General features: G+C 39.3%; 1 protein-coding gene and 1 pseudogene across 3 annotated transcripts in view; one reads left to right on the forward strand and one right to left on the reverse strand.

The window, feature by feature from the left end:
• Ift88 (intraflagellar transport 88) overlaps positions 1-14,614 on the forward strand; it is a 125,860-nt gene that overhangs the window by 82,287 nt on the left and 28,959 nt on the right. For all 3 annotated transcript variants that reach the window (XM_070003169.1, XM_070003168.1, XM_070003166.1), the window contains 3 exons: positions 4,237-4,289; positions 6,504-6,569; positions 9,540-9,646. In XM_070003169.1, coding sequence (XP_069859270.1) covers positions 4,237-4,289; positions 6,504-6,569; positions 9,540-9,646 — 226 coding nt within the window. The remainder of the gene's footprint in view (positions 1-4,236; positions 4,290-6,503; positions 6,570-9,539; positions 9,647-14,614) is intronic.
• LOC138813579 (cytochrome c, somatic pseudogene) lies at positions 1,843-2,154 on the reverse strand (annotated as a pseudogene).

A 14,614-nucleotide genomic window follows, 5' to 3' on the forward strand; every position in this document is an offset into this window, starting at 1 on the left:
CTTTTGTTTTGTTGGGGAGATTTTTGTCTCTTAAGATTGGGGAAGTTTTCAGTGATTATCTTATTGAATAGGTGTTTAATGCCTGTATTATGAAATTCTTCCCCCTTATTGGTCCCAATTATACCTAGATTTGATTTTTTGGCTTTTTCTGACAATTCTTGGATTACCCTTTGGTAATTTCTAAATGTTTTTTTTCATACCTATGACTTTCTGTTCCATCTCCTCTGTTTTAACTAACTCCTGGTATTGTATTTTCCATCTCACTTTTTCTGTTACCTATGACTTCCACTGTGGCTGACATTGTAGAAATTGAACTATTTATGCTTTCTATATAAGTTCTTGTAGTATTAATTTCATCTTTTAATAAGGTGTATAACTTGTCTACTTTTGTCTGTGTCTCTTTTCTTTTTTGGACAAGAGTTAAATATTCTTCCCTTCCCCTCCCCAACTTATGCCAACATCATCAAATGAAAACAGGGGTTATACCATGGGGGAGGGACATCAAAGCAACAAAAAATTCACGTAGTACCTTATAAATATGTTAGAAGCAATAGCAAGCAAGAAAAAAAAAACACTTGTGTCCTTATCTTGGGGTTCATTTCGCTTAACATCATCTTATCTGACCTTTTCTGCTTGTCTCAGACATATACTCATTACTGCAAATAAGGGAAACCATGGGTGAGGGGGAGTGTAGTTGTGGAGATGGGAGGGAAGGGATGGTAGGGGAAAAACAAAGGAGGAGGCAACAATTCTGGATAAGAAATGTACTCATTACCTTGCTCATGTAACTGTGACCCCTCCTTTGTACAGTAGTCTCACAATAAAAAACTTATTAAAAACATTCTTTTTTGGGGGGTCCGGTCATGGGGCCTGAACTCTGGGCCTGGGCGCTGTCCCTCAGCTCTTCAGCTCAAGGCTAGTGCTCTACCAGTTGAGCCACAGCACCACTTCCGGCTTTTTTCTTTTTGCTTATGTGGTGCTGAGGAATCGAACCCAGGGCCTCAGGCATGCAAGGCAAGCGCTCTATCACTGAGCCACCTTCCCAGCCCCTAAAAGCATTCTTTATTTGACATTTATATATAAGCCACACTAAAATGCCTTTCAATAAGTAAAAGGCAGATTTCAGAGACAGGGAATTCTAATTAAATTGTCATAGTCAAGACCAAAACTATAGACATTGTTCCTCACTTTATCCATTGCCTTAAACAGATTAATTTTTCTTGATTCTGAGACAGTGAAGAGATTTCCTCAGTATTTAAAGATGTTCCCATAATTAGTTATATAAATCTGAGTATAAAACCAATTTTCAACAGATTTGGAGATTGTATTATTCCCTATCTTGCTCAAAAATTGAATATGAGTAGGCCGGGTGCTAATGGCTCACGCCTTTAATCCTAGCTACTCAGGAGGCTGAGATCTGAGAATCTCGGTTCAAAGCCAGCCCCAGGCAAGAAACTCTGTGAGACTCTTATCCCCAATTAACCACCAGAAAATTGGAAGTGGCACTGTGGCTCAAGTGGTAGAGTGCTTGCCTTGAGCTGAAGAGCTGAGGGACAGCGCCCAGGCCCCAGAGTTCAAGCCCCATGACTGATGAAAAAAAAAAAAAATTGAACATTAGTAAGTCCAATCATATGACAGAAAGGGCAAAAAAGGTGACAGTGGTTTTTTTTTTTTTTTTTAAAGATATATTCACTTAGCCACAAGCCAGTTTTACTTAAATCAGGACTGTCCAAAAGTATTCTGTTAGCCATTCATGATCTAAAATTTGATATTAGAGATCATTTGAATTATGGTACACATTAAAAATCATTTGTTTTGCTATAAATAAGGCTGTGACTATTACTAATTTGTAGCTTTTTTGAGATAAGCTATCAAATCTGCCCGTTTTCCCTTCTTTTTAATGCCAGCAAAGATCATTTTTGTTCCAGGGATGTACTTTTTGGGAGTCTCCAAATACTCCATCAGTGTATCCGCTCCGCAGATGATGACTTTGTTCTTGTTGGCATCTGTGTAATTGAATCCAGCTGCTTGACCTGTCTTCTGACCCAGACCATGGAGATTAGGCCCAGTCTTGTGCTTGGCTCCCTTTTCAACGGTGTGGCACTGGCCACACCTCTGAACAGAAATCTTTTTGCTTTTCTCAACATCACCCATTTTCAATTCACACTTTACTTGCTACCCATCCCGGGCTAGCTGAAAGGACCTCAGTTCAGTCTGTAGCGAGGACTAGGAAGGTTAGAATTGGGCCTCTGGCATTGGTATTGACTTTAGAAGGGTTGGGCTTCCAATGAGTGCACAGGATTTTTTTGTGCCTTGGCCCCAGTTTGGTTCTCTCTGCACAAATGGCTGGTGCTTGGTCTGCTGCTTCTTGTGTGTATGTGCGTGTGCTCAGTCTGCTGCGGGCTCACTGACACAGTTTGTGGTTCCAGACCGAGGCCAGCGCCATGGCTGTTAGTAGGGGTGTGCAGTTAGTCACTGCCATGTGCTTCAGGGGCCTACGTTTCCCAGCAGGGGCTGCCGCCTGGGCAACTCATGGTTCCCTCATAGTATCGGTGTGCGTCCACCTCACTTGGCGGCTCCCAGTGGGGGAATGCTCTGCCAGCTGCTAGAACATCCATACGATTCACAGTTCCAGTCAGGGCCCAGTGGCTCCCAACAGGGGCTGGTGCCATGGGTGCAAGGAGTATACTACCAACAGGATAGCTGTGTCCGTGGCTGGTATGCCAATGGTTCCCATTGGCTGATACACAAACACTTGAGGGTCCTTTGCTTCCTGGCAGTGACCGGTGTCTATGCAGCTTGTGCTTCCGCCCAGGGATGATGCCTGTAGTCCCTTGGTGGTTCCCAGTGGGGAATCTCCCCCAGTGGCCAGCACACACATGTTTTGTGGTTCCTGATAGTAGAGCCCTCCACCAGCTGCTATGTTTTTGGACCTGTCTGTTATGGAAGGCTGGGAGTTGGACTTACTCTGGGATAAAGGGGCAGTCCCTGCTGGTGAGCAGACTGGGTTCTCCAGCTGGCCCACTCACTCTCCAGATAAACAGTGCTGTGGGAAATGCAGGGTCCTAGTGCCTGACAAGTATGAGTCCCTGTGGCTTCCCACTGGAAGCCAGCAGGTTTGTGTGTGTGGCGGGGCAGTGGGAATGAGAAAGGGCTCTGGCCTGTTTGTCCTCTTCATATGTGGTGTTACTTCTTGGATGGGAAAGAGGGGTCTGGTTCAAGCTCTGTTGGTCACTGCCAGCGTTGATCTCCCATGGGTGAGGTGGGGCGGGGCAGGGGGGGGCAGCAGGGTATTCACTGATCCTGGAACTGGTTGTGAGCAGATACATGGTGTTGTGGCACATCTTTGTATATGTGTGCTGCAGCTTGCCATCGCGCTCTGTGTCATTGCTTGTGGGCTGAGCAGTGGGGTAGTGGGAACTCTTCTGGTCTGGGTGTTGCAGACCTTGCCTCTGATCTCTGTCCCTGTCAGCAGCTGTCCAGGTCTGGTGCTGTGAGAGTTTTCTGCATCTGGGTTCTGCAGTGCACTGGTGATCCTGAAGTCTCAGGCAACTGTGGGCCACTTTTTGTGGCTTAGCTGAGCTGGCTGGGAAGGATGGGGAAGAGTTCTTAATAATTTTCTGTCTTCGTGTGTGCAAATTATGAGTATTTTTTCAGTCCATGTGATTCTCTTTGTTTATTTGTTGTTGTTGACCCCTTGGGGGAACTGCGTGTTGGGACCCCCAACTCTATTTCGTTAGAGAGAGCCAGAGCAATTCCCTGTAGTTTCAGCACCACCTTACTCACATCTCTTGTAGTATTTTTTTAAACCAAACATTTCAAGTGTTTTTCATAAGTATATCTAAATAAACTGAGCATCAGTGGCTCACTTATACTTTGAAGCTGAGATACTGAGGATCATGGTTTGAAACCACCTTAGGGAAGAAAAGTTTGCTGAACTCCCTCTCTAAAATTACTAGCAAAAAACATGGCTGGAGATAGCATGCCAGCCCTGAGTTCAAACCTCAGTACCTAATACTTAAATAAAAGACATAATTAGATGAACCTTGGAGGACTTAGAGGTTGAAGGATCATAATGAAGGAAATTATGTGCCTGCTATTTAAAATAACAAAATATGATCTGATAAAAGGTCACAAATTAATTCAAAGGTAATATAGATATAAAGCTTTTTAAAACTGAATATCTCAGTTTTTTTTGTTATATGTCTAATTTAAATTAACTTACTTTTTCCATAGGCCCACACAAGTGAAATGGCAGCTGATGATTGCTAGTTGTTTCAGAAGAAGTGGTAAATGTTTTGATTTTATTAATTTCTTACATGTCTTTTTTTCTTCTTTTAGGTTATTTTGTATATAAGTATATTACAGTTGGGTATTTGCTAAAACACTACACAAAATGAAGGATTATTTGAAAAACATAATAATTATTACATACAATAAAACATACAGATTTTCTTTTCTTTTTTTGGGTGAAGGATAGTAGAGATTGAACCCATGAGAAAGTGCTATGCCATTGAGTAATACACCCTTCTTCCCTGAGTTAGCCCATACAACTTAGATGTTAATCTTGTATTCCTCTCCTAAAAAGGATTACTTGACTGAAAAAGGGAACAAAGGACAGATACAGCAAGAACAGTCATGTACATATGTGATCAAGGAAGTGGGACATGTTGAAATAAGTCTGGGAGGAAGGAACATGGGAGTTGAGCCTGGGACACTAGGCCTGTGAATTATTAAATCACGGATCACTAGATAGAGTGGTACTTTGTACATACCAGTGGGATCCTCAAATCATGTAATCACTAACTCCTATTAGATACATTAACTTGGTTGTACTGTCTACATTTTATTTATGTGTGTTTTCAACTGCATGGGTTCCATTAATTGAAGAATTAATGTAAAGTATGTACATGAACACTCACATTCTGATTAGTTTGAAGGCAACGTGGTTGAGATGGTAAAGTGCAGGTTTAGAAGCCGCAGCTAGCATTTAATTGAACATTTACTGTGTGCTAGGTTCCTCTTTCCACATGAATATTACAGTGTTGTTTAAAGCATTAGAATAGCATTCCTTTTGTACATAGAGATTTGTAATTTGTCTACTGATGTTTTAGCAAAGATCTTTGATCCAAACCCTCTTTTTTCTATTCTTTGCAGCTATAATAAGCAAATTAGAAAGCAAATGACTGGTTGGGGATGTAATTTAGTGGTGGAGTACTTCCCTTAGCATGCTTAAGGTCCTGGGTTTGATCCATAACACTACAGAACAAAACAAAAAATTGCTTTCAGGATACCTTTTAGTGTTTAAAGAAATATTTTACCATTTCCTACTAAATGGATGGCATTGAAATTATTATTGATTTATGACAAATTATTATTTTTTGTTTATTTTTTTGTTGGTTGTGAGGCTTGAACTCTGGGCCTGGGCGCTGTCCCTCTGCTCTTCAGCTCAAGAATAGCACTCTACCACTTGAGCCACAATGCCACTTCTAGTTTTCTAGTGGTTAACTGGAGAAAAGAGTCTCATGGACTTTCCTGCCTGGGCTGGCTTTGAACCATGATCCTCAGATCTCAACCTCCTGAGTAGCTAGGATTACAGGCATAAGCCACCAATGCCTGGCTTGACAAATTATTTTTAAAATTACCTGTTCATCTGAAATAGTACTTTTTAGGAAAGTGAATGAATGGCGTTTTGAGGGATCAAACACCAACTCTACCACTAAGCTACACTGCTAGCCCTGAATGAATCAATTTTAGCTACTAAAATATTGATTTTTAAGAATTAAAAGTAGCCAAGCAATGATGGCTATCATGCCTGTAATCCAGCTCTTGGGAGGCTGAGATCCAGAATGTAATGGTTAGAAGCCGACCTGAGCAGAAGACTCTGTGTAACTCTGTCTCCAAAATAACCTGCAAAAAGCAGACCTAGAGGTGTGGCTCAAGTAGTAGACTGTCAGGCCAGTGCTTAAGTCCAACAAGCTGAAAGCATTAAGTTGTCACAAAAAGTCAGTACCTTGCTGGGTGCCAGTGACTCATGCCTGTAATCCTAGCTACTCAGAAGGCTGAAATCTGAGGATCATGATTCATAGCCAGCCCCGGTAAAAAAGTTTATGAGACTCATCTCCATTTAACCACCAGAAAACTGGAAGTAGGCACTCTGGCTCAAGTGGTAGAGTGCTTGCCTTAAACTGAAGTGTTCAAGGGCAGTGCCCAGGCCCAGAGTCTAAGCCCCACGAGTGACCAAAAAAAAAAAAAAAAAAAAAGGTCCAGTAAAGCTAAGTTTCAACTATTGACCACTTAGTTCTGCTTTAACACTTTCTCAACTTTATTTCCTTTGTACATCCCAACCCCCTGAAGAAGGATAATATATTTGCTTTTAGCAGGCATGAAAACATTCTGCTAAATCATTAAAGTATGCCAATATTTTTAATTAAAATTAATATTTTGCTAAATTCTATTAGTTTGTATAAGTTGCTAGTTTGTCTTTCTTTTGTCTTTATTAGGTAACTACCAGAAAGCATTAGATACTTACAAAGATATTCACAGAAAATTTCCAGAAAATGTTGAATGTAAGTGAAAGCATAGGATATCCCATTGTGTGTTTTAATATATAATTATGCTGCTATCATCCTCCTATATATAAATTCAGCCGCTATCTGTGATACATATGTTAAAATGTTTTGTAGTACTAGACAATTTGGTTATATAAGTGCATTTTACAGAATTTTGTTAATAATGTTAAATATAATGCTGATTGTCTTCACTAGTAAGCCAGTCTAGACTTAAGAGTTTATGAAATTTTTGAAAATGTTTATCTTACTAATTTTTTCAAAGTTACTAGTGTTTTATAGGAAAATATTTTAACTGTGCAACTTAGTATATAGCTTTATGAGGTTTAAAAAAAGGATTATGAAAACATCCCATGCTGATAACAGATGACTTTTTAAATGTTACTTTAATTTCAAGACATTGGGCCAAAGGTAGTGGCTCACACAATTCTAGCCACTCAGGAGACAGAGATCAGGAGAACTGCAGTTTGAGACAAGCCCAGGGAAAAAGTTAGCAAGATCCATCTCAACAAATAAGTCAGCAGTATTGGCTCATGCTTATGATCCCTGGCTAACTAGTCCAAGACTAGCCTGGTGGACAAAAAGTGAGAACCTATCCGAAAACTAACTACAGAGATAAAAGACTGGTGGTATAGTTCAAGTGGTAGAGCACCTGCCTGGCAAATTTCAGGGCTTAAGTTCAAACTCCAATTCCACCATCCAACACAAAACAAAATCTGTTATCTTGATTTTAACTGATCAGATGTCAAGCTAACTTTGTAGAGAAATTAATTTCCTTTCTTGTTATACAGCAGGTTTGTATAGCTTAAAGAAACAACAAATACAGGGGCTGGAAAGGTGGTTCAGTGGTAGAGTGCTTGCCTTGCATGCCTGAGGCCCTGGGTTCGATTCCTCAGCACCACATAAGCAAAAAGAAAAAAGCCGGAAGTGGTGCTGTGGCTCAAGTGGTAGAGTGCTAGCCTTGAGCTGAAATGCTGAGGGACAGTGCCCAGGCCCAGAGTTCAGGCCCCACAAATGGGCCCCCCCCCAAAAAAAAAAGAAACAACAAATACAGGTTAAAAGAAAATATACAATAGCAAAATTCATATCATACTGTGGACTGCTTAATGGTAGGGGCTAACTCATTGAGGAGTGCTGGTTGTATGTATCTTAGATCAGTGCTTCCTGGCCTATTTTTAGGGAGATGGTAAGCTGCTAGAGGACTTTGAAGAAAAGGAGTAACATGATGTAAGGTGTTACAGAGCATCACTAGAGTAGGAAAGGAAAAGGACTGATACTAATATATAAAAAGGATTTAGGAGAGCTAAAAATGTGTAACAATTAAAATTTTATTTAAGGATAGTAAAGAACAGGAGATCAAATTCATAGTTGGAAAAATTAGAGTTTGATAAACAGCACAAGAGTCAACCTAAGAATAATAAATACTGCCAACGAGTCAACAGAACAATGGCAAAGAAAAGAATAAAAGATAAAAAAAATATTCTACAATGGGACAAAATACTAGAAAGACAAGTCATTTATCAGCAACACTAAACAGCAAGCACTAAATACCAGTGAAGGTGAAACAACTTTTTTTGTTGTTGTTGGTCATGGGGCTTGAACTCTGGGCCTGGGCACTGTCCCTCAGCTCTTCAGCTCAAGGCTAGTGCTCTACCACTTGAGCCACAGTGCCACTTCCAGTTTTCTGAATGATTTATTGGAGATAAGAGTCTCATGGACTTTCCTGCCTGGACTGGCTTTGAACTGAGATCCTCAGATCTCAGCCTTCTGAGTGGCTAAGATTACAGGTGTGAGCCACTGGCGCCTAGCTAGATGAAGTAATTTTTACACCTGCACATAAATAGAATAGAAAGATATTTCTAGATAAGGTAGAACCAACAAAATATACTTGTCTCCTTTCTTGAAGGAACACAAAGTTAACATGAAAATATGGAATCTCTCTAGGAAGCTAACAAAAACTTCAGAGCTTTTATGGCTGCTCAGTGAGAATAGAATTTAACTTAACATCTAGGTAATATAATTAGGATGCATAAGTTAAGTGGTAGTTGTAGTGAGGGAAGTATGCTGTATTTCATCTCATTTATGAGGGTATCAAGAAATATTATTTAAGTTGGGCATTATCACATGTGTGTAGTCCTAGCTACAGTAGGAACACAGAAATACCATTTAAGCTTTGATAAAAATATTAAAATATTGTAAAAACACCAAGCTTCCCTAGTGGGTAAGCAGCTTTCTATTTTTTAAAGCTTTTTTTTTTTTTTTTTTTTTTGGTCGGTTGTGCAGCTTGAACTCTGGGCCTGGTGCTGTCCCTGAGTTCTTCAGCTCAAGGCAAGCACTCTACCACTTGGGCCATAGTGTCACTTCTGATTTTCTGGTGGTTTATCAGAGATAAGAGTCTCACGGACTTTCCTGCCTGGGCTGGCTTTGAACCATGATTCTCAGATCTCAGCTTCCTAAGTAGCTAGGATTACAGGTGTGAGCCATTGGCGCCTGGTTAAAGCTTTTTTTTTTTAAATAATCATAACTTACTTATACAGAGGGGCTTCATTATGATAAGTATTGATTCTAATGGAAAATAAAGAACAATATTTTTTCCTAAACTTCCCTGGGAGTGGATGCTAATCCAGAATCTGTGGATGACAGAGTTAGAAAATATATCAGGAACTTCAAAATAATCATAAAGTTGGGATCCAGGGACTCCACTGTTGAGTAATTTATCCCAGGGAACTAGAGAGGCACACAGATATTGGGAAAAATCATGTTCAGCAAAATGAATAAATATGGCATATCCTGAAGTATTTTGTGGAGAGAGTCTATTAAACCTCCCAGGATTGTGAATAATTTTTAGAAGAAAGATAAACAGTTTTTGTGAGTATCATCCCTATCTCTATTCTAAATGCCAAGGTCAGTGATTTGTTGGACTTTCACCACTGGAAGCATTCTTTCCTAAATATATTTTTCATAATTTAGGTCTGCGTTTCTTGGTTCGTCTCTGCACAGATATTGGATTAAAAGAGGTTCAAGAATATGCCACAAAACTTAAGAAGTTGGAAAAAATGAAAGAAATAAAGGAACAGGTATTTCGTATGGGCCGAAAACTATTGCCTGTTAATTTTCAAAATGTCAGCCTACTGTAGCTCAGATACGTGATGTTAGGAACTTGTATTAGAAAGGAGAGTACATTTTATTCTGTTTAGGCATAATAAGAAGGATAACTAAAATTCTAGTATTAGGAGAAAATTCTGACGGGAGCAGCTTTCTAGTGGGAGGAAATTCAGTAGTTTCTGTACAATATTTGGTATATAGCCATGAACAGACAAATACAATTTTTTCATAATATGAAAGAGTACTTGCCCAGCATGTACAAGACCATGAGTTCAATCTCTACCTGTGAGAGAGAAAAGTGGGGTAGGGAAAAATGCAAAGAGAAGGACTGAACTAATTTGCTTTCTTATGAAAATAGAGACAAATGACTTCTTAAAAATTATCTTAAATACAGAGAAAATCTGAATTCCATTTGCTTTCAGATTATGGTTGGTTCTTTTGTCTTTAAGATGGATCTGATCATTCTCTTGTGTTTTTTGTTGTTGTTGTTGTTTGTCAGTTATGGAGCTTGAACTCAGGACCTGGGTTGCTGTCCTTGAGCTCTTTAGCTCAAGGCTAGCATTCTACCACTTTGAGCCACAATGTCACTTCCAGTTTTTGAGTGGTTAATAATAAGAGTCACATGGGGATTCTTCTGCCTGGGCAGCCTTCAAATCACAATCCTCATATCTCAGCCCTTGAGTAGTTAGGATTACAAGTGTGAGCTACCAGCACCTGGCACTGATCATTCTCTTACAAGTATCTAGTTGTAAAAGGATTATGAGCAAGCTGTTTTACCCTAAAAGTCTTTTAAAATATCAAGTTGGTATTAAAATGCTAAGCTAGGTCAGTGTAGGAACCTTCTCAATAAAGTTGCTTCTTTAATAACAAAAAATAAAATAAAATAAAATGCTGAGCTAGAGTAGAGAATTATAATGGCCAACTTAATATGATACACCATATAACTAACTGGTACAAATGGAATTACAAGTGATTATAATTGTCATCATAATCATGATTGAATATGTTTCATTAGTAAGAATAAAAAAGAAGTATATATATATTTGGACTCATTCCATTATCATATGAAGTTTCTTAATATAGAAACATGAATACATGTGAAAATCTGATTCTCTTTAGTTCACAAGTTTGAGCATCAGGAGTTTAAGTTACTTATGTAAATTACAAGTATTGATCCTAAAGTGTGTGCCTTAACATCACTGATGAGTAGACTTCTAGTGTTGACCCCTTTCCAGCTGTACATGATCTCTCAGTCCCCTGGAATTACTTTGTAGCCAGTTCATAAGGGATTTTAATCTTGAGTGTAAGCTTTAGGAAACATTGATGCCAGGGAATTGCTGGGACATGAATACGAGAGGTAACTTTGAAGATATCCTCTCTAAATAGAAAGTTACTTTTTACATTATTTTATAGTTTACCATTGTCATCTTTATAGTTGTATCTAAGTTGTATTTGAATCCTTATTGATATTTGATCATTTTTTGTAATTAATTTATGTACTATTTATTTATTGTTTTGTGCCAGTACTGGGGCTTGAACTAAGGGCCTGAGCACTTGTCCCTTGGCATTTTCACTCAAGGCTGGTCCCCTGTCACTTGAGCCACGCTCCCACTTCCAGGTTTTTGTTGGTTAATTGGAGATGAGTATCTCTCAGATTTGTGCCTAGGCTAGATTTGAACCAAAATCCTCAGATTTCACCCTTTTGAGTGCCTAGTATTACAGACCTGAGCTACTAGCTCTAGCTATATTCTCTCAGTTTAATCTTTAAATTTCTGTTATTCACCTTTCCATTTGCTGCCGATACCTTCCCTTTTTCTCTTTCTTTTCTTCTCCTTTTTTTATTTTTGTCTCTTGTGGGACCTGAACTCTGGGCCTGGGTGCTGTCCCTCAGCCCTTCAGCTCAAGGCTAGCACCCTACCACTTGAGCTATAGTACCACTTCTGGCTTTTTCTGCTTATGTGGTGCTGAGGAATCAAACCCAGGGCCTCATGCATGCAAGGCAAGAGGTAGAGTTACCAGTGAGTCACCTTCCCAGCCTGTATTTGTTCATCTCTTCTTCATCCAACTGACTTTTTTGGGCTAATAGAGGACTGAGGAATCGTGGGGGGGGGGGCTAATAGAGGACTGAGGAATCGTGTGTGTGTGGGGGGGGCTAATAGAGGACTGAGGAATCGTGTGTGTGTGTGTGTGTGTGTGTGTGTGTGTGTGTGTGTGTGTGTGTGTGTGTGTGTGTGTGTGTGTGTGTGTGTGTGTGTGTGTGTGTGTGTGTGTGTGTGTGTGTGTGTGTGTGTGTGTGTGTGTGTGTGTGTGTGGTTGCTGGTCCTGGGACTTGAACTCAGGGACTGAGCACTGTACCTGAATTTTTGTGCTCAAGACTACTGCTCAACCACTGTGAGCTACAACTCTACTTCCAGCTTTTGGTGGTTAATTGGAGATAAAAGTTTCATAAACTTTCCTGTCCATGCTGGCTTCAAACTGTGATCCTCAGATCTCAGCTTCCTTAGTAGATATGATTACAGGTGTGAGCCACAGTGTCAGGCTAGACTAATGAATCTGGCTATATTATGAACAGACTAATGTCACTGAAACTACAACATATCTTTTCTAGTTACTACTCCACCTGTGAATTCCTCTTCCATCAAAATGTTTATATATTTATTAGTCAGCTTTTGTTCCTCATTTACCTGAAACCTTTGACATTAATTTGTACTTTGGAAAATTTTATGGTGAAAAGTGTTGTTGTTTTCTGAAAATATATTAAAAAGAAATTAAGTTAGCTTAGCAAGCCTCATTTTTATTGGAAGAGTAGAGGTGATAGTGTCAGGTGCATGTCAGAAGAATATTTGAAACTCACAGAAAAGGGCTGAGGATAGAGCTCAGTGGTAGATACTTTCCTGGCATATGCAAGGCCTGTGTTCCATTCACAGCCTCACACACACACACAAAAGCAATAATAACTAAATTTATAGGAACAACGCTATGTCAGGAACCTTCTCTCCCTCAAAACTTTAGCTATATCATTTTTTGTTGTACTCATGAAAAATAATTCCCTATGGGCTTATTAAGACTAGTTTGGTAAATTCAACTTAAGTTACCACTGACTTACTTAAACTGTCCAATGTTGTTCTACTTACCTTCCCCAAATTCTTTTTGTTGGGGGTGGTGGTGGTTGGGGGACTTGAACTCAGGGCCTAGGCGCTGTCCCTGAGCCTCTTAGTGTTCAAGGCTAGTTCTCTAACACTTAAGCCGCAGTGCCACTTGTGGTTTTTGAGTGGTTAATTGGAGAATCTTACAGGTACTTTCCTGCCTGGGCTGTCTTCGAACCACTGTCCTCAGATCTCACCTCCTGAGCAGTTAGGATTATAAGTAAGCATGAGCCACTCGTGCTCAGCCTTTCCCAACTTCTTAACACTTCTCTGTGTGTAATATTTTATCCTTGGCCTCATTGTAATCTGGATAAAACCCAGCATCCCTTAGGTATCTTCTCTTGTTTTCCTTAATATTTGAGGAGCTCAAGATTTGGTCTTTCTAATAAAATCTCAGTCTTTCCTTATTTTTTTATTTATTTTATTTTATTTTATTTTTTGCCAGTCATGCCTGAACTCTGGGCCTTGGCGCTGTCCCTCAGCTCTTCAGCTCAAGGCTGATGCTCTACCACTTGAGCCAGAGCATCACTTCCAGCTTTTTCTGCTTATGTGGTTTTTGGGAATTGAACCCAGGAACTCATGCATGCAAAGCAATCACTCTACCACTGAGCCACCTTCCCAGCCCCTCTTTCTTTAAATTTAGTCACCAGCCACATCCATAAAGTAGTAAAGTAAACATTTAGGTGATCTCTCCAGTTACATTGAGATCTCTTGGCTTTCTCCAGACTCCAAGCTCAGTACTTTTTTTCTCCATGTTTTTCAAATTGTTCTCCATATTTCTCATTACATCATATATGGAAGAAATGTTTTCTTGATGTTTTCCCACATAAGTTTTTCTGGTAAACACTAGAGTAGAGGAACGTCAATGGAAAAGGAAGATCCTAGGAAGAATAAGAGTGGTCAAAGGAATAAGAATTCACATCTCTCTGAGAACCAACTTTTCAGCTGATTGTTGTCTGTCCCATTTCAATTTGGGGTTTGTAGACTGTGAGCCTATGGGACAGGTCATAGTGGTTCATGACTTGTGTTGAGCATAAAACACAATTCATAATGAAACAATACAATAAACTTCTGAACTATGGTCTCTAAATTTGAACTTAAAGCTTATTATCTTTTCTCTGCATTTCTTGCGTAGAATCAATCTAGATGTAAAAACTTAGCAATTTCTCTATAGAATTAAAATTTCTTCACAAACATTCTTAATACCCATTAATATTTTCTTCTATAGTTGTATCTTGATGTAGTCACATATTTTCATCTTGTTAGTCACATAATTTTCTTTCAAATATTAGGAACTTTTTGGGGGTAATTCTGGGATTTGAACTCAGGGCCTAGAGTACTAGGGAGTACTCTACCAATTAAGCAATGGCTTTAGCCTTTTTTGATCTGGTTATTTTTGAAATAAGGTCTCACTTATTGTCTATGCCAACCTGGATTATTATCCCCCTATTTATGATTCCTACATAGTATTGACAGGCGTAAAACACCATGTTCAATTGTTTTATGAATTAGTGTCTTGTAAGCTTTTTGACCAGCTTTATCTCCCAGTCTATTGTTTCCTGACTAGCTAGGATTATAAGTATGACCCACCAACATCCATCAGTATTTTTTAACTTTCTGTTTTCAGTCTGATTTTCATGTGTTTCCTGCTAAAGTTCTTTGTCTCTAATTGTAGGTAAACCATTCCATATAGTGGCCTTTAAGATGAAATGGCTATGTAATTGGTTAGAGATACCATAGCCACATCTATTCTTTAGCTGGAACTGCTAAAGAACAAAGAATTGACTCCATTTT

The sequence above is a fragment of the Dipodomys merriami genome, unplaced genomic scaffold (assembly GCF_024711535.1).
Source record: "Dipodomys merriami isolate MVZ:Mamm:240054 unplaced genomic scaffold, mDipMer1.0.p SCAF_6, whole genome shotgun sequence".
In the NCBI taxonomy this organism is placed as follows: domain Eukaryota; kingdom Metazoa; phylum Chordata; class Mammalia; order Rodentia; family Heteromyidae; genus Dipodomys; species Dipodomys merriami.